General features: G+C 48.4%; 1 protein-coding gene across 7 annotated transcripts in view; it reads left to right on the forward strand.

Moving 5' to 3' along the window:
- Positions 1-2,156: 2,156 nt before the first annotated feature.
- The window catches only part of ATP10A (ATPase phospholipid transporting 10A (putative)), a 183,039-nt gene continuing 166,040 nt past the window's right edge, over positions 2,157-19,155 (forward strand). For all 7 annotated transcript variants that reach the window (XR_015150598.1, XM_086365414.1, XM_086365406.1 and 4 more), the window contains exon 1: positions 2,157-4,060. Coding sequence is in view for 6 of the 7 variants with exons in the window: in XM_086365414.1 (XP_086221540.1) it covers positions 3,615-4,060 (446 nt within the window). In the remaining variant the exon portion in view is untranslated. The remainder of the gene's footprint in view (positions 4,061-19,155) is intronic.

Genomic DNA, 19,155 nt, shown 5'->3' on the forward strand with positions numbered 1-19,155 from the left:
CACTGATTTGCTAGACTGGCTCACAGAACTCAGGAAACATTTTACTTACTAATTACCAGTTTATTATAATCAGATATAACTCAGGAATAGCCAGGTGAAAGAGGCACCGGGCAAGGTGTGGAGGAAGCTCTGACCCACACCCTTTTAGAGCCTTCAATGCTTCCAGAATCTCCACATGATCCCCATCTTAGAAGCTCCCCAAACCCAGTCCTTTGGGTTTTTATGGAGGTTTCATTACAGAGTCATGATTAAAACCTTAGGTTATTGGTGATTGATTCAACCCCCAGGCTCCCTCCCCTCCCCAGAGGTCAGGGGGTGGGGCTGAAAGTTCCAATCCTGCAGATGGTTCCCTGGCAACCAGCCTCCATCCTCAGGGGCTTTCCAAAAGTCACTTAAGTAACATCAACCCAGGTGTGGTTGAAAGGGTTATGGATATCAAGACACATTTATAGCTCTTATCAATAAGGAAATCCAAAGGGATTTAGAAACTCTGTGCCAGAAATGGAGACAAAGCCAAATGGTGTCTTGTTGTTGTAGCAGGCCAGGCCTCTCCGTTCCTCACCATCTCCGCAAGTTTGCCCAAGTTCATGTCCGTTGCATTGGTGATGCCATCCGTGGTACCATCACAGTATCACACTGCCTCTTCTACTAGAATGTTAGATTCATGAGACAATTCTCCCCTGTGGCCTCAGTGCCTAGAACAATGCCAGGCACACACAAGGTGATGAAGAAGTATTTGCTGAGTGAGGACAATGAAAGACATTTTCCAGGGGCCAACAGTAGGGCCTCCTTAGAGCTTGGCGTCCAGATGGCCATCCCAGGAGTCCATCCAAGCCTCGTCCTGGCCTAGGAAGCTGAGTCTGAGAGTTCAGCTGACAGAAGATATCTGAGCCCATAACCCCTGCAGAGCCATCTATGAGAGGCTTACATACCACTGCATACATGTCAGAACAGAAGTAATTCCATGAGGTTCAATGGGTCACACAGTGTGGAAATCTTCCAGGAGACCACATGAGCTAGGCCTTAGTGGAAATACTGAAATGGGATTGATGAAGAGAGGTGGGGAGAGGTTCCAGGCCTTCGGAGCAGTGTGACTCACAGAATCTTGGAACCTTAGAGTAGAATGTAGATGGGGATGAAGAAGGCCTGTTCTGAGGAGGGTAAGGAGACCTCTCCCTTGGGCCTGGTGGGGACGAGGGCAGGGCAGAGTCAAATCAGCAAGTTGGTGCCAGTTCCCCTAAAGGCCTCAAGGAACCTCTGCCTGAGGAGCCAGCCTTTGACTCTGTAAGCTCCTGGGTAAGGAAATAAAGGGAAGTAGTCAAGGAGGTCAAGTAACTGCTTTGGCCCCCTGGGGACTAACTGTAGCTTGGAGACTGGAAAGCAGGGAGACCCGCTCTCAGGCCCCGGGAGGGCTGGGAAGTAAAGAGGGCCAGCAGGCTCTAGGACCTTGGGAAGCCAGGGGATGAGGGAAAATGTGGATCCGTAAGTTAATCACTGGAGACCCCAGAAGCTGTGGTTCTTGGTGGGCTGTTAATATTCAATTTGAGATGCCACTGGCCCACTCTGAGATCTGATTTCTTTCTCGGAAAATGCAGGCACTTCAGTCAAACCTTTCTCTAATCTGGGCCTCTACACATCTACCGGGTACTCCCAGGAATTGGGGGGAGGGAAGAGCCTTGATCTGTGACACAGACTTTCTTAGTACCTGTCACTCTACCTCCCTCAAGCTGGATTCTAGTAAATACTGTGCTCCATGCCAAGGTTCCCTGTAGAGGTGTGGCCCCTGGCCTGGCTGGATGGGGTGTAGGCCAGGGTACAGAGGTGAGGACCATCCAGAGAGAGGGGCATAGGGAAGAGGTAAGTGATTTACACAAAGCCAAGAAAGTGACTTATCAGCAGGCACCCAAGGGAGGAACCCAGGCTGGGCCAGGCTGCTGAGTTGGTCCCCTCGGAGATGACAGAGTGCTCCAGCGCAGGGAGAGATATGAGGCGCCGACTTGCAGGAGGAGGAGGAGGCGAACAGTTCCCTTAGTCCAGACAGGCAGCACCCAAACGTGCTCGTCTTATTGTGGGAAAGGGGACCCCTTTCCAGGGCCTGAAACTGGGCTCTTGTCTAACACTCGGAAATGAATTGTCGGAGGAGACACACCTACTGACAAAGCAAGAGATTTTACTGGGAAAGGGTGGAGAGCAGAAGGGTAAGGGAACCCAGGAGAACTCTGTCACATGGCTCGCAGTCTCAGGTTTTATGGTGATGGGATTAGTTTCTGGGTTGTCTTCAGCCAATCATTCTGACTCAGAGTCCTTCCTGGTGGTGCATGCTTTGTTCAGCTAAGATGGATGCCAGAGAGAAGGATTCTGGGAGGTGGTCAGACACGTGGTGTCACCTTTTGACCTTTCCCAAACTCTTCTGGTTGGTGGAGGCTTATTAGTTCCCTGTTCCTTACCAGGACCTCCTGTGGTAAAACAACTCATGCAAATAGTTACCATGGTGCCTGGCCAGGGTGGGCGGTTTCAATCAGTGTGCTTCCCCTGACAATCTCACCCGAATTCCCAGCCATGGTCTGCCAGGAAAGACATCCCTAGTTCTCACACTTGGACTTTTAAAGGGGAAGACAAGAGAGTCATGGCCATCGTTGACCTGCGGGCTTGCCCGCTTGGGACGCCCTGACCTTCTGGCGCGGCCCGCCCCGGGCGGCCCTCGCTGACCCCCGGGGTCCTGCAGGGCGCCCTCTGCGCCAGCTGCCACTCCAGCCACAGCCTCCTGGGCCCTCCCTTCCCAGCAACCAATGCTCCGTCAGCGTCTGGGTCAGAGAGGCCACTTGAGAGCCAGAGCACAAAAGGTGTATTTTCGCCCTCACGGTTTACCAGAAAGGAAGAAAGACTGAAATAGAGCAAACCAGCCTCCCTTTGCTCCGCGAAATATTCCTCCCTTCAATTAAGGGGAAAAAAAAATCCTATTTAGGGAAATAAGGAACGGCAGCGATGGTCATGGAAGTTCAGTCTAGTTCACCCAAGAGGTTAGTGTAAAAGGGCAGGGTACCGAATTGTCCAGGCTAAGAAGAATCCTCTCGGGGTCCCGGGGACAGATGTCCTCAGTAAATGAGCTTTAAAACTCGGAGCATCGGTATGCTCTGGCCCATGTGCCTTGTGATTCTACCTGGTTCCAGGAGGCGGTTGCCAGCCGGGTCCCACAGACCCATTCCCAGGGGGCCGCGGTGCCTCCCACACCATGCCGTCTCCAGTCTCCTCCGGGGGCGGGTGCGCTTGCCGAGTCCGGGGCCCGCACTGATGCTTCCGGGAAACGAAACTAAGCCGCTCCGAAGTTTCCACCTTGGCCTCGGCTTCTGGTTTCCCGCTCTCCGCGGGGTCCCAGGCTGGGCGTGGGGCGGGGCCGGGAGTGTCCGAGCGGAAAGGCCGAGGCGGGCGCGAAGGCTCGGGGCCCGGGCGGCGGGCGGGGCGGGGCGGGGCGGGGCGGCCGCTGACCGAGCTCTCGTGCGTCCCGCAGGCGGGGAGCCCGCGCCGCCGCGCCCGGGCCGCCGGCGATGATCACCTAGGAGGCTGGCGCGGGCGGGTGCGAGCGACGGAGCAGCCGGGCGCGGCGACACGCGGCCATGGAGCGGGAGCCGGCGGCGGCGGCCGAGGAGCCCGGGCCCCCGGGACGGCGGCGGCGCCGGGAGGGCCGGATGCGCACCGTGTGCTCCAACCTGCAGCCGCCGCCGGGCGCCGAGGAGCCGGCGGGCAAGGGGGCGCCGCGGCGCCGGCTGCGCGGGGGCGCCCAGCACCTGGCGGACAACAGGCTCAAGACCACCAAGTACACTCTGCTGTCTTTCCTGCCCAAGAACCTGTTCGAGCAGTTCCACCGTCTGGCCAACGTGTACTTCGTGTTCATCGCGCTGCTCAACTTCGTGCCCGCGGTGAACGCCTTCCAGCCCGGCCTGGCGCTGGCTCCCGTGCTCTTCATCCTGGCGGTCACGGCCTTCAAGGACCTGTGGGAGGACTACAGCCGCCACCGCTCCGACCACGAGATCAACCACCTGGGATGCCTCGTCTTCAGCAGGTGAGCCGAGCGCGCGGCGCGGGGCGGGAGACCGCGGACGGCCGCCTTACTCCGGGCGGGCGGAGGGTCGAGCCTCAGGGGGCTGCGGCCCACGCGGGGACCTTGCGGCCCGGGGCGCTGAGACCTGGAAGCCCTCGCAGAGGTCCGGGCGTGGGGGTCCGCAGTCCCTGAGTGTCCCTCAGACGTCGCGTCTGAGCCTAGCTATCACAGGGCTGGCATCCCGCGGCTCCTGCTTTCTTAGTAAAAAGGAGAGAAATTCCCTGGCGCCCCAGCTTCAAGTCCCAGCCCCAATCTTGTCCAGGCTCCGAGGGCCAGAGTGTTGAACGACTTAAGCAACCTACACAGGAATGTAAAGCTCGGTCTCAGGTAACATCTCCTCTCGGGACAACAGAGTGAAACTGCCACCAAGTTCTGACATACCAGGCACACATCAGATAAAAGGGCAGCGGGGTCCATTCCCTTTGTGAGCTGGGAGCCGGTCACCCAGCCGGGTGCCATCCCGCGGAGCTAACTGCATAGTTTTAAAATATTAACCCGTTTCCAGATGGAAAGACTGAGACCTTGAGGACTTTTTCGAGCCTTGTGCGCAGTTAGTCCCAGGGAGTGTACTTCTCTGGGTTCCTGCTCCTTCTCTCTCCCTGCTCCTCCCTAAAGTTTTGGACCCTCAGGAGAGACCCGTCTGGGTCGCTGCAGTCTCTTCTCTCCCTACACTCCCAAACCCTGAGAGCCCCTTGGCCGAAGACCCATCTCGGAGCTGTGTCTGGTGTTAGAGTCCACCTCACGGCCACACCCTTCTGGAAGGCAGATGACCTTGCTCCCTGTCCAGAGCTGAGCCACTGTTTCCCTGCTGCTCGCTTTGCTCGAGCCTTGGTGTCCCGACTGGTTGCGACCTCGGAGGTGAAGGCAGTTAGGCTTGGTCAGCCTCCAGGAAGCCCCTTGTACTCTCCCAGTTATTCCTGCCTCTTAGGTTAGCTTCGAAGAATGCCTTTGAGGAACTCTGACCCTCCTGGCAACATTGATTGTTGTTTTACAAATTACCCTTGTTTTACAAATGAGTGAACAGGGGTTCAGAGAAGTTAAGTAACTTCCACACATTTCTATGTAGTACTACTAAAGTTTGACCCAGGTCTTCCCAACTTCATAGCTTTTACAGTATTCTGGTGCTTATGTTTTTTAAAGTTATATAAGGATCGCCTGAGAAGCTTATTAAAAATAACAATTTAACAGTGGGAATTAAAAAACTGAACAAACCAACAATTCTCAGGCTCCATCCAAACACATCTGACTGACTCTTCTGGGTCTGGGTCTGGAGGTCTGAGTATTTAATGAGCACAGAGGTGATGTTTCTGTCACGGCCCACGTTTGAGTGATGCTGCCTGCTTGCTGTCAGGGGTGCCCGTTGGCAAGTCAGCAAGCGTGATGCGATGGGCAGGGCCGTGGGATTTCCTGGCTCCTGTTCCCCCTGCATCTGAGGAGGGAGGGGGCACCCTAACCCAGAGGCCCTCCATTCCAGCCTGTTGTGTGCTCTGTGTACTTCAGTATACTCCGCGAGACCTGGTGGGGCCCCAGGTTCTGTCTTTACATGCGTACCACTTCCTGTTCTTCCTCAGCTGCTACTCCTGTAGCCAGAAATACTTAGGCCTCAGGAAACCGTTTATTTTCAGCTGACAAAGTCAATTGACCCTTATAACTACCGTCACCCCCAACATGCCCATGACCTCCCGCATTCCCCTCCTAGTGGAATCCCAGAGCGATCTCTGGTCTCTGTGACCTCAAAAGGCTTTCTGGAATTCTGAACCCTTCCCCTTCCCCATGGACCCGCCTGTCCAAAGTTTTCTTTTCCTGACCTGGGTTCTCAAAAGCTGAGTATGGTCTTTGGTGGGGGTAGTGGGGAGGCCTCCGGGACAATGGTGCTTTCAGGCCCCAGCGCCTCCCAGCTCCCAAGTTAAATTCCTTGAATGCTTTCTGGGGAGAGAATGGGCCTTCTTCCTGGGGAGGTTCTCTGGGTGTGAGATGGTGTCAGCTGTGCGCAGAGAGGAGGCCGTCTGCGGGAGAAACTCCTTCAGGCCCAAAAGTCTGGGATGGCTGTTTTCAGTCCTGGGCTGTGAGTCATTGTATGTCTGAGCCTCCCCGTCCTCCCCACCATCAGGCCGGAGTTTGTTCAGGGTCTTTAGTACCCACAGGGACAGTGATCCGATGCGGTGCGCAGCTGGGATCTGTCCTGTGTCATGTCACTGCTTTGGTGGACATGGAGTGGGCCTTCTGTAAACGGTGTCCATGCAGCAAGAGCAGACTTGAGTTGGGGAGGCCTGCCACTGTCTCTGGACGGCAGCTTCCCTGGGATGCCCCATGTGTCCTGACTGCAGTGTGCAGTGAATTAGTTATTTGTATCATTATTTATGTGGTGTGTCCCCATGTCAGGGTCTTCTTTGATGGCTCAGTGGTAAAGAAAATACCTGCTATGCAGGAGATGCAGGCTCAGTCCCCTGATTGGGAAGATGCTCTGGGGAAGGGAATGGGAACCCACTCCAGTATTCTTGCCTGGATAATCCCATGGACAGAGGAGCCTGGCGGGCTACAGTCCAAAGGCTCGCAGAGAGTCAGAATTGACTGAGAACACACACACACGTCCCCATTATGGAGCCCTTGGGTGCCTTCTCTGTGGGAACCCCGCGTCAGGCTTGCTGGAAGTGCGGGTTCCTGGGTCCTGCCCTACCACTCCCTGACCCTGAGCTGCTGAGCCCCTGGAGGTGGGAGAACTGGTGGCCACAGCATGCCTGGGTTTACACACACAGACTTGCGCAGAGGTCCTCTGTCTCCTTGGCCTGAGCCCATGGCGTCATCTGGATCTCAGGCTGTGTTTGGGAAAACTCTCCTGAGCCGCAGCAGCGGGACGAGAACACAGAGGCAGGTGCTTGGAGCTCTGGTCTTCCCTGTGGCCTCGGCCCTGGGAAGGCCAGGCGGCGTGGGATGGGGCAGGCACTGAAGTCATTTTTGGTCACACAGGCCTTCCTGTGAGGGTGACGGCTGGCTGGCAAAGCCATCTCCTCTGGGCACAGGTGGAAAGAAGGAGGTGACAGTCCCATCCCCATTCGCTCCGGACGTGGCCTCAGGTTTCTCCTGCTGTAGCGCTTGGACTGTGCTTTAGCCTGCAGGCCTGAGTGAGCCTCCCGCGGGGACAGGCCTGATGCCCCCAGGGCTGGGGAAGGGGCAGCAAGTGACCACGGGGCACAAGGCTGGTGGGGCTGATGGGGGGGTGGGAGGCAGGGATGGGGCCAAGAGCCAGCCAGGAGGAGGACGGGGGTTCTCGTGGAGGGAAGGCAGAGCCTGTGATCAAAGGAGGGGCCGGGGGGATGTGGGGGGTTCTTGTGGAGGGAAGGCAGAGCCTGGGATCAGAGGAGGGGCTGGGGGGATGTAGGGAGTTCTTGTGGAGGGAAGGCAGAGCCTGTGATCAGAGGAGGGGCCGGCGGAGGGGTTGGGATGTGGGCAGTTCTCGTGGAGGGAAGGCAAAGCCTGTGATCAGAGGAGGGGCTGGGGGTATGTTGGGGGGTTCTCGTGGAGGGAAGGCAGAACCTGTGATCAGAGGAGGGGCCGGGGAGATGTGGGGGGTTCTCGTGGAGGGAAGGCAAAGCCTGTGATCAGAGGAGGGGCTGGGGGTATGTTGGGTTCTCGTGGAGGGAAGGCAGAGCCTGTGATCGGAGGAGGGGTCGGGGGACACTGGAGAAGAAATGTTCCTGAGAGGGCATTTGCCAGAGAGAGAGGATGAGTGGAAGCCCAGGGTTCCAGCGCTTACCCGCCTGTTCAGCCTGAGCGACGAGGTTGCCGGTTAAAGGGAGCAAACCTTGCCCCTGCTGCTGGAACCCAGTGAGCCTCATCAGGGCGCAGGCTGAGACGGGGTTCCGGGCGGACGAGGCCCTGCCTGGCCCAAACTCTGCACAAGCCCCTGCCTCACCTGCACCCCGTTTCTAGCATGTCAGTGGGTCCTGGCCCATGTCCACACACCCCTCATGCCCCTGATCCTGTGGACCTGGAGGAGCCAGCACCTTGTCCTGTGGCCCCCACCTTCCGCCCAGCCCTGCCTACGTTCTTGGGTAACGTTTTCCCTTTTGCTCCTCTCCGCTTTGTGATGACTCAAACCTGGGCACCTTTCGGTGTCTGCCTCCAGGATGACGGCAGCAGCAGCATTTCTGCCTGAAATTAGCCCGTGGTGACTTTTCCCTGAAGGTTTTGAGCTTCTGGGGCTCTGGCCCTTTGGTGTCTGCCGTCATCTTTTGGGAAAACAGTCAGGGCATGCCCTCATGCTTCTCTTGGAATTTAACTGGTGTCCATCCCTTTCCTTTGACTCTCACTTGGCTTTCCCAGCTCATCAGGGGCACCTGTTCAGCCTGCTTACCCTGGGCTCCACGGCTTCTTTTGTCAGAAGATCCTGAAAGGGACCCGACAGAGTTTCCCCATTGTTTCTGTCCATTTATCTTGCCTCGAACTTCCTTTCCCGCCTTTCCTGGAGAGTCCAGCGTCTTCCTCACCAACAGCAGAAACGTTTTGCCCCTGGGAAGCACAGCACCTTTGTCTTATTTGGAAGAAAATATCTGAAGAAGCAGGGATACCAGTACAAGGCCCCGGGGGACAGGGGTGCACCGGAACAACATGTCTTCTTGCCGCAGGGACATCTGGCTGGTGTGCTAGGTGGGGGGACTCTTGAGGAATATTTGGACATTGCCATTCTTGTGGTTTTGGAAATAATTTTTCTTTTGATACTTTTTTTCATAAATGTGGTCCAATTATAGAAACAGAACCGCTCTTTCCCTAGAAACTTGTTTGCCCTCCGGGGATAGTCTTGTTCAAGGGAAGGTCCTTTTTATACTTGTTAACGTGAGCCAAGTGCTTTACTGAGCGGTTCCCCTGTAACCTGATGGTCCTGTTTTCACACCTTCACTTCACAGGTGAGGAAACTGAGCTTCAGGGCTTGATAGCCGCCTTAGGGCTGCCTGCTGGGAGATGGCAGAGCCATAGCCTGAGTCCAGACTCATCCTGCTGTGACTCTCAGTTCATTGTTTTCTTGTACTTGCCATCTCCACCCCCAAGAGCAGTATGCTTCATTTAAAAAGGAAAAAAGACTTTAAAATTTAGTTCATCTCAAAGTATTTTCTAATTTTCCCGATGGTTTCTTCTTTGACCTATTTTATTTAGGAGTGTTTTAATTTCCACATATTGGTGACTTCCCCAATTTTTTTTGGTATTGATTTCCATTTGCATTCTATTCACACAGATATAGAGCAGTACATAGATAAGGAACCTTTGTGTCTCCATCACCTAGTTTAATAGTTAGCACCTCATGACAGCACTGTTTATCTGTATCCCGCTCACTCCCTTCCCCCTTTTATATTGAAGCACATTCCAGACTTCAGAACATTTCTTCTGTAATATTTCAGCATTTATTTTTAGAAAAGCTACAACTTTAAAAAAAAACCAAAACTATCACACCTAAAGAATTAGTTTTAATTCCTTAATATTATTAAATACCAAACCAGTGTTCACATTTCCACTTGTCTCATAAATGCCGTATTTCTTTATTCAATTTGTATGTTTGAATCAGGTCTCATTGCTATTGGCTGATCTGTCTCTGAGATCTCCTTTACTTGTAATTCCCTTGTAATTCCCTTCTCTCTCTCTTCTTCGCCTTGCAACCTGCGTTATTTATCCTGGAGGGCTTCCCATTGCTTGAATATTGCTGATTTCTGTGGATCAGGTAACACACTCCTTTCCACGGTATTCTTGTGAGGGGGTAGGTGGGTCTTGATGCTTCATCAGAGTTTCATCAGTTTTGATTTTCGAGGAGGAGCGATCGAAACTGCACCTAGCGGTGGTGCACTTCCCTCATAAGGGACACAGAGTTCCTTGGTCCGTCTTTTTGTGATGTCAGCAGCCATGGTGATCATTGACTACCTCCATTAATTTGCTGGAGGTTATGAAATGATGGTGGGCCTAATTCTTTCATTTATTAAATATTATTCATAATACTTTCATAAAAAGATACTTCCTTTCATCTACTATCTGGTTTCCCAGTGGCACAGCTCATAGAGAGAGATGTTTGATTTGGATCACTCACATCTTCCATTGGGAACTAATTGGCTTTCTAAAACGTTTATAAACTTTTTATTTTGAAATACTTTTATTAGACTTTATAGACAAGTTGCAAAAGCAGTATATCCTTAACCAACATTCCTCTCATTTTAATGTTTTACTTAGCTGTGTTACAGTGGTCAAAACTAAAAAATTAACATCAGCACAAAGCTATTAAATTAAGTTTAAAAAATATATTTATTTTTTTATAATAAAAAAAAAATAAAATGTTTATATATGAAAAATAAAAATATATTTTTACTGAAGTATAGTTGACTTACAATGTTTTGGGTGCACAATAAGGTAATTTAGTTATACAAATGTATATGTTATTTTTGAAATTATTTTCCATCAAAATATTGACTTTAGTTCTCTATGCTATATGGTAAACCTTTGTTGCTTCTTTCATATCTATTTTTTAATTAGAAATCTAGCATTCTATTCATACTAAGTCAAACAAATGGAATCAAAATGTAATAATTTTTTTAGTTAGACAAAAATCCATACGTTTTGTAAAATATATATATTATACACATTTATATATATGTATATAAAAGCTGTTCTACTACACTTGATAAAGTCTTGAGAAAGAACATCAAAAAAAAAAAGAGATGGAGAAATCAGAGAACGTGAACTAAATGAATAAGAGCACTGAATATGAAATATAAAAAGTGAAACAAGCTAGATCAAAGTAGAAGATCATCATATAATCTAGTTTTTAAGCATGACTGCTCACTGGAAACATCTGGACTCGAGAAAAAAGCAATACTTGAGCATTTGTATTTTTCAAAAAACTTCAAGATAATTCTGATATGCATCTGGATTTTAAAAAGGGATTACAGGTTTTTCTATTAGATCCTAGTTTTGATGGTATGCAGTTCTATTATTTTTCTGTTGACCAATCATGATAAAATGGTATTACGTGAGTAATAGTTACATAATCACAATAGTAAAAGATATTTATCAGTGTTCACAATCAATAGCCAGACAAAAAGGAGAAGATAATTACAATTGCAAGCCATATCAAAATGAATCTGCCACAGGTATAAAATAAAGGAAAAAAAAAAAAAAACAATTGCAAGCCATAATGGGAATATGATTAACTTAACAATATAAAATAATTACATACAATTTGGAGGAGGAGTCAAGCAGAGTGATGTGGTAAGTGGAAGTGCACACACACACATGTTTTCATCCACCCAGCCAGTCTGTGTTTTTTGGTTGATGCACTTAATCCATTTTAAAGTAATTATTGATATATGTGATGCTATTACCATTTACTTAGTTGTTTGGGGTTTATTTTCTGCAGGTCTTTTCCTTCCCTTGTGCTTCCTGCCTAGCGAAGTTCCTTTAGCATTTGTTGTAAAGCTGGTTTGGTGGTACTGAATTCTCTTAACTTCTGCTAGTCGGGAAAGCTTTGATTTCTCCATCAAATCTGAATGAGAGTCTTGCTGGGTAGAGTATTCTTGGTTGTAGTTTCTTCCCTTTCATCACTTTAAATATTCCCTTCTGGCTTGTAGAGTTTCTGTTGAGAAACTCTGGCTTGTAGGGTTTTCTGTTGAGAAATGAGCTGATAGCCTGATGGGAGTTCCCTTGTATGTTATTTGTCTTTTTTCCCTTGCTGCTTTTAATATTTTATCTTTGTCTTTAATTTTTGTCGGTTTGATTATTATGTGTCTTGGTGTGTTCCTCCTTGAGTTTATCCTGCCTGGGACTCTCTGTGCTTCCTGGACTTGGTTGACTATTTCTTTTCCCATGTTTGGGAAGTTTTCAGCTATTATCTCTTCAAATATTTTCTCAGGTCCTTTCTCTCTCTCTCCTCCTTCTGGGACCCCTATAATGTGAATGTTGTGCTTTTAATGTTGTCCAGAGGTCTCTCAGGCTGTTTTCATTTCTTTCCATTCTTTTTTCTATATTCTGTTCTGTGGCAGCGATTTCCACCATTCTGTCCTCCAGGTCATTTATACATTCTTCTGCCTCAGTAAATCTGTTATTGATTCCTTTAGTGTATTGCTCATCTCTGTTCTTTAGTTCTTCCAGGTCTTTGGCAAACATTTCTTAAATCTTCTCCATTCTTTTTCTGAGATCCTGGATCATTTTCACTATCATTATTCTGAATTCTTTTTCTGGAAGATTTCCTGGCTCCACTTTATTAGTTTTTTTTGGGGGGAGTTTTATCTGGTTTCTTCATTTGGAACATAATCATTCGCCTTTTTGTTTTGTTTAACTATCTCTGATTGTGGTATTTGTTCTGGAGTCTGCAGGATTGTAGTTCTTTCTTATTCTGTCTACAAGCTCAGTCTTAAACCACACTTCTCCATCCAAAGAGAACTTGTTATAAATTGAGATATAATTTAAATACAGCACTGTGTAAGTTTAAGGTGTATAGCATAATTTGATTTACATATATTGTGAAATAATTACCATAATAAGTTTAGTTAGTATCCATCATCCTAGTTCACTTCATTTTAGTCGCTCAGCTGTGTCCGACTCTTTGTGACTGCATCCATCATCTCATATAGATACAAAAAAAAAGTAAAAAAGAGTTTTTTTTTTCCTGTGTTGAGAACTCTTAGAATTTACTCTCTGAGCAGCTTTCAAATATGCGTTACAGCAGTGCTAACTGTAGTCATCATGTTAGCACTATATTCCCAGTACTTATTTTTCTCATAACTGGAAACTTTGATCACCTTAATCCATTTCCCCGACCCACACCTCTGGTAACCACTAATCTGATTTCTCTTACTATGAGATTTTTTTTTTTTTTTCAGATTCCACATGTGAGTTCATATAGTGTTTGTATTTCTTTGTCTGACATTTCATATAGCATAATACCCTTATGGTCCATTTTTGTTATTGCAAATGGCAGGATTTCATATTTTTATGACTGAGTAGTATTCCATTGTGTATATGTACCACTTCTTGTTTGTTCATTCATTGGTCAGTGGACATAGGTTATTTTCATATTTTGGCAACTGTAAATAATGCTGCTGTGAACATTTGTTGTTGTTGTTGTTGTTGAGTCGCTCAATCATGTCCTACTCTTTGCAACTTCATGACCTGCAGCACCCCAGGTTTCACTGTCCTTCACCATCTCCCAGAGTTTGCTCAAACTCATATCCATTGAGTTGGTGGTGCCATCCAACTATCCCTCCTCCTCTGTCATCCCCTTTTTCTCCTGCTTTCAGTCTTTCTCAGCATCATGGTCTTTTCCAATGAGTCAGCTTCACCTTAAGCATCAATCCTTCCAATGAATGTTTAGGGTTGATTTCTTTTAGGATTGACAGGTTTGGTCTCCTTGCAGTCCAAGGGACTCACAAGAGTCTTCTACAGCACCACAGTTCAAAAGCATCAAGGTAAGGGTATGAGCATAAGGGTGCAGAAGTTTCTTTGACATAGTGTTTTCATTTCCTTTGTTAATATTACCCGAAGTGGAATTGTTAGCTCATGTGGTAATTCTATCTTTAATATTTTGAGGAACCTCCATACTGTTTTCCACAGTGGCTGCACCAATTTACACTCCAACCACATTGTGCAAAGTTTCCTTTTTGTCTTCATCCTCACCATTTGTTATCACTCTTTGTCTTTTTTGATAATAGCCATTCTAACAGGTGTGAGGTGATAATCTCATAGTGGTTTTGATTTGCATTTCCCTGATGATTAGTGATGTCAAGCAGCTTTTCATAAATCTATCGCTATTTGTATATCTTTGAGAAAATGTCTATTCATGTATTTTTTTCTCCATTTTAAAATTTGATTAGTGGTCTTATTATTTTTAATACAATTCTTTGATAGCTTTCAGTATGGATGTGAGAGCTGAACTATAAAGAAAGCTGATCACCGAAGAATTAATGCTTTTGAACTGTGGTGTTGGAGAAGACTCTTGAGAGTCCCCTGGACAGCAAGGTGATCCAACCAGTCCATCCTAAAGGAAATCATTCCTGAATATTCATTGGAAGGACTGATGCTGAAGCTGAAACTCCAATACTTTGGCCACTGGATGCGAAGAACTGACTCATTTGAAGAGACCCTGATGCTGGGAATGATTGAGGGTGGAAGGGGAAGGGGACAACAGAGGATGAGATGGTTGGATGGCATCACTTAGTGGATATGAGTTTGAGTAAGTTCCAGGAGTTGGTGATGGACAGGGAGGCATGGTGTGCTGTAGTCCATGGGGTCACAAAGAGTCAGACATGACTGAACGACTGAGCTGAACTGAGTGGCTTTAGATGCCCAATATGTCTGTTCTGTTTTGTTGTGCTGTGGCCTAGCTGGATCCTCATCTGATGGTCTTTCATTTTTGTGATTATCTATTCTGCTTACTCCTTGGAAGGAAAGTTATGACCAACCTAGATAGCATATTCAAAAGCAGAGACATTACTTTGCCAACAAAGGTTCGTCTAGTCAAGGCTATGGTTTTTCCTGTGGTCATGTATGGATGTGAGAGTTGGACTGTGAAGAAGGCTGAGCACCAAAGAATTGATGCTTTTGAACTGTGGTGTTGGAGAAGACTCTTGAGAGTCCCTTGGACTGCAAGGAGATCCAACCAGTCCATTCTGAAGGAGATCAGCCCTTGGATTTCTTTGGAAGGAATGATGCTAAAGCTGAAACTCCAGTACTTTGGCCACTTCATGTGAAGAGTTGACTCATTGGAAAAGACTCTGATGCTGGGAGGGATTGGGGGCAGGAGGAGAAGGGGACGACAGAGGATGAGATGGCTGGATGGCATCACTGACTCGATGGAGTTGAGTCTGGGTGAACTCCGGGGGTTGGTGATGGACAGGGAGGCCTGGCGTGCTGCGATTCATGGGGTTGCAAAGAGTCGGACACAACTGAGCGACTGATCTGATCTGATTCTGCAGTTTTCATCCTTTCTGGAAGGAGTTGGGTGTCCCATTTGTGGGATGTATTTGCAAATATTCCATTATCACATTGACTGCCAGTCTTCCTAGGACTTGGTGTTCCTGGGCCAGGGTGGAATATGGTATGTGATGCCTTTGCCTCTGGATAGTCAACACTGTTAAGAACCACCCTGTCCTCAAGACCAGTCAGGCCCTCATTGAAAAGCACTTTTGGAAGACATTTTTTAAAATAATTTTCTTTATTTATTTTACTTTTGGCTCTTCTGGGTCTTCATTGCTTTCACGGCCTTTCTCCAGTTGTGGAGATCCAGGGCTACTTGTTAGTTGTAGTGTGTGGGCTTCTTACTGCAGTGGCTTCTCTTTGGTGTAGGGCGCAGGCTGTAAGGCATGTGGGCTTCAGCAGTTGTGGCTCCTAGGTTTTAGAGCACAGGCTCGGTAGTTGTGGTGCTTAGTTGCTCTGTGATTGTACGATTTTCCTGAATCAGGGATCGAACCTGTGTCTCCTGCATTGGCAGGTGGGTTCTTTAACCACTGACTACCAGGGAAGCCCTGGGGGACATTTTAAAGACAAAACCTATTCACATTTCCGGATTCCTTGACTTGGGAAGATTCAGGGGACCTGTGTGTCTGCCAGAGTCCCTCCCTTCACAGTGGGGTGGTCCAGCTTCTTGCTGAATTTCCATAAGGAGGGAGCCCAAAGTCCTGATTTGCTCAAGACTTACCTTGCTATATATAGTGCACTGAGACTTTACAGGAAAATGGAGAAGCTATTTTGGTCTTTGGTTTTTTAGAATACACTTGGCTTGGCTTTCTATGTTTACTTATTTTGGATTTTCCCAGGGCACAGTTAGTACACGTTGCCCCCCAATATACCCTCTGGTTATTCTTCCACTGGGGATAATGTATGTTGAAATACTTTGCCCAGCAAACTATTTTCATTAGGTAGTAATGAATTCCTTTGCCCATTTAAATTCAATCAGAGGCAACTGAAGCACCCTTAATGAGGTGATTCCCTCGCTAGCAGTAAAATGCTGGGCAGGTGCATCTCTCTCTGGCCCAGTCTCCTGCTTTAAACAAGAGGGTGGACAGTGGCTGCTGGTCTGCGGTGGGGAGTAAGTGAGACACTGCACAAAAAGGCAGAGCCAAGGCCGGACAGGCGGGCCAGGGTTTGACATGGTTAGCTGTGGAGGTGCCTGGTAGGCTGCAGTCCATGGGGTTGTGACTAGTCGGACACGACTGAGTGACTTCACTTTCACTTTTCACTTTCACGCATTGGAGAAGGAAATGGCAACCCACTCCAGTATTCTTGCCTGGAGAATCCCAGGGACGGCGGAGCCTGGTGGGCTGCCATCTATGGGGTCACACAGAGTCGGACACGACTGAAGCGCCTTAGCAGCAGCAGCAGCATTACAGTTGGGGCTTCCCAGGTAGGTCAGTGGTGAAGAATCCGCCTGCAACGTGGGAGACCTGGGTTCGATCTCTGGGTTGGGAAGATCCCCTGGAGAAGGGAAAGGCTGCCTACTCCAGTATTCTGGCCTGGAGAATTGCATGGACTGTATAGTCCATGGGGTCGCAAAGAGTCGGACAGGACTGAGCGACTTTCTCTTTCAGTGTTACAGTTGTTACAACTGCTACTGATGATCATTGTCGCTAAGATCTTTTGGTTAAAATTTTCTTTTTTGTTTTTAATTGAAGTATAGTTGATTTACCATGTTGTATTCAGTTTCATGTATATGTATACATTCTTTAAAAATTTTTCCTTAATGATATTTTACACTGAAGTAGATATACTTTTAGTCAAAACAAACACCTTCATCATTTAGTCTGTGTCATTTTATCCTCAGTAAATGGACCGGTTTTTGAAAGCATATTCAAATACTGAAAGTAGCTTGTGGACTCCTATTGCTAACTTCATGGACTCCTGGTAATTTTGGGATGCTCCTGGTGGCTCAGATATCTTCTTAGAAATGCAGTTCATTGAAGAAGCCCTATAGGGACACTGTGATGTTAAGGCATTATTTGTTTAGATTAATAATTCAAAGGCAGTGTATAAGTCCATTGGATGTAGTAACAAACCCTTTTTTAAAAGACATCAAATGAATTAAATTTGTTGACCTATTTGGTGATGTCTTTGAATTTCTCATTTTTGCTTATCAACCCTTAAATAAAAGGCAAAACAGCAACAATTACAGTAGGTCCTTGGTTTTCAAAAGGAAAACAAGTCTTGAGCAGCCAGTGTGGCTTTCTCCAGTGACATGCTTGCAGGAAGAAGAGACTTTATGACCCTTTCTGACATCCCAGAGCTTAGAAGGATAGGAACATCCAGTTAGCTCAGGATCTGCCTTGATTTTTCTTCTGCATTAGGTTTCCCTGTTTCAGAAATTGACTTTCCTTGAAAGGCACCAGGGTGTTCTAAGACAGGAAGGTGGGCTGAGTCTTCAAAGTCTGCCCCTTCCAAAGCCCACTGGGTCCCTGAGCACACTACTGCCCCACCTCCCTGCCTGTGTTTCTTCTTTGCCTTATCAGTGCTTTTCTGATGGCAACTTCTGTCCCTAATGGACTCCAGTACATGAGAGCTTAATGAAATGGGAGGAAGCTCCAGCTGTCCGCAGGCACTTTTCAGGCCTTTTCTGTCCCACCCTGTGTTTTTGTGTGCCTCTTTGACAGCTAAAGAAAAGCAAGTTCAGGAGAGTTTAGTTTGGGTTCCAAGTTCTCTCCTTTGTCAGATGGGACCTTGGGACTCTTGGTGGCATTGGTCAGCTGCAGATGGAGATGGGGCACGGCATGGGCCCATGGGTCCGTCCTGAGCTGCCCAGCCTTTCTGTCCTGCCAGCCTCCTTCAGGTGGTGCCCAGAGGCAGGGTCCCATCCAGACAGTGAGCGGCCAGAACAGGGTGTCCCAGGTGTGCAGAGGGCGTGGCCCCTTCCCAGTCCCGCTGTTCTTCGAGCAAACACGCAGACAGGCCTCGCCCTTCGCCCTCAGCCAAGTGGGAAGTCATTTTCATTTCAGTCACAGAATCCATCCAGTCTCTCTGACCTGGTTGTCTTCAGGCCCGGTCACTCAGGAAACCTGTTACTCAGAAAGCTCGGAGTGAATCTGAGGCACAGAGACAGAGCAGGCGGAGAGTGAGCCTGGAAGGAGGCAGTGTCCTTTTGGGATGCTCTCAGCTTTTGTCTTTCTGAGCAAAGAAGCCATCTGTAAACGCATCCAAGCGGTTTGTTCTCTCTTCATTTAACAGCCTCAGGGTGCCCATGGCATGTGTCTACTTTCTGAAAGAGTATTGTATTAAACGGCATGGTAGTTTAGTAGATATGTCTTGCTTCTCACGACTAATTGGTGATTACCTGGGCCTTCACCTTTCGTACTGCAGTTATCATTCTTTTATTTTCTGTCTATATTTTGCTGTGATACATTTTAGTCAGATCAGATATGTGAGACCATTCCCTGGCATAGTAACATTTTCCACTTACAGTGTTTTTTTTTTTAAGAAAGAAAAACTGTTGCTGCAAATGGGGTGGGCAGTCTGGCTCACTCCGTTGGTCTGGCTGCTGTGTCGCCGTCTCTGCAGGCCACCCCTTGCCCGTGCTCTGGCCCTTCACCCCAGCCGAGCCCAGGCTCTGCCGCAGGATGGTCCTCTGCTTCTGTGTGCACTCCCCGGGGCGCCCTGCTTCCGGCCTGACTGTCCCCTCTGTCTCATCGATTCCTCTGTGCCTTTGCGGGAGCTCTTGCACAGTGCTGTGGGCAGGGGGGCGCCCCGAGTCTGTTGTTCTTGGCTCTGATCCCAGTCACTGCAGGCGGTGACATCCCTTCTTTGGGACCATGCTATCCTTGTCTTTTTATTGACCGTATGCAGAAGCCTTGACCTGGGGCTTTGCATCCTCTAAGGGCGGTGACTCCTCTGGACCAGCCAGTTCCTAGAGCGAGAGACTGGCCTGTGAGTGTGTCTTTCGTATGCAAAGTAACAATCCAGAGCCCACGCCCTACACGCCCTTTTTAAGAAAAACTGTTGATTTATTTGACCCTGGCCCACAGGGTCTCTGTTGCCTCTTCTGGGACCTTTCCTGGCGGTGCACTGATGCTCTGATCACGGCATGTGGCTTTAGCTGCTCC

Source organism: Bos grunniens, chromosome 21 (assembly GCF_055505025.1).
Source record: "Bos grunniens cultivar Pamir isolate PY7600 chromosome 21, Bosgru_T2T1.0, whole genome shotgun sequence".
NCBI lineage: Eukaryota > Metazoa > Chordata > Mammalia > Artiodactyla > Bovidae > Bos > Bos grunniens.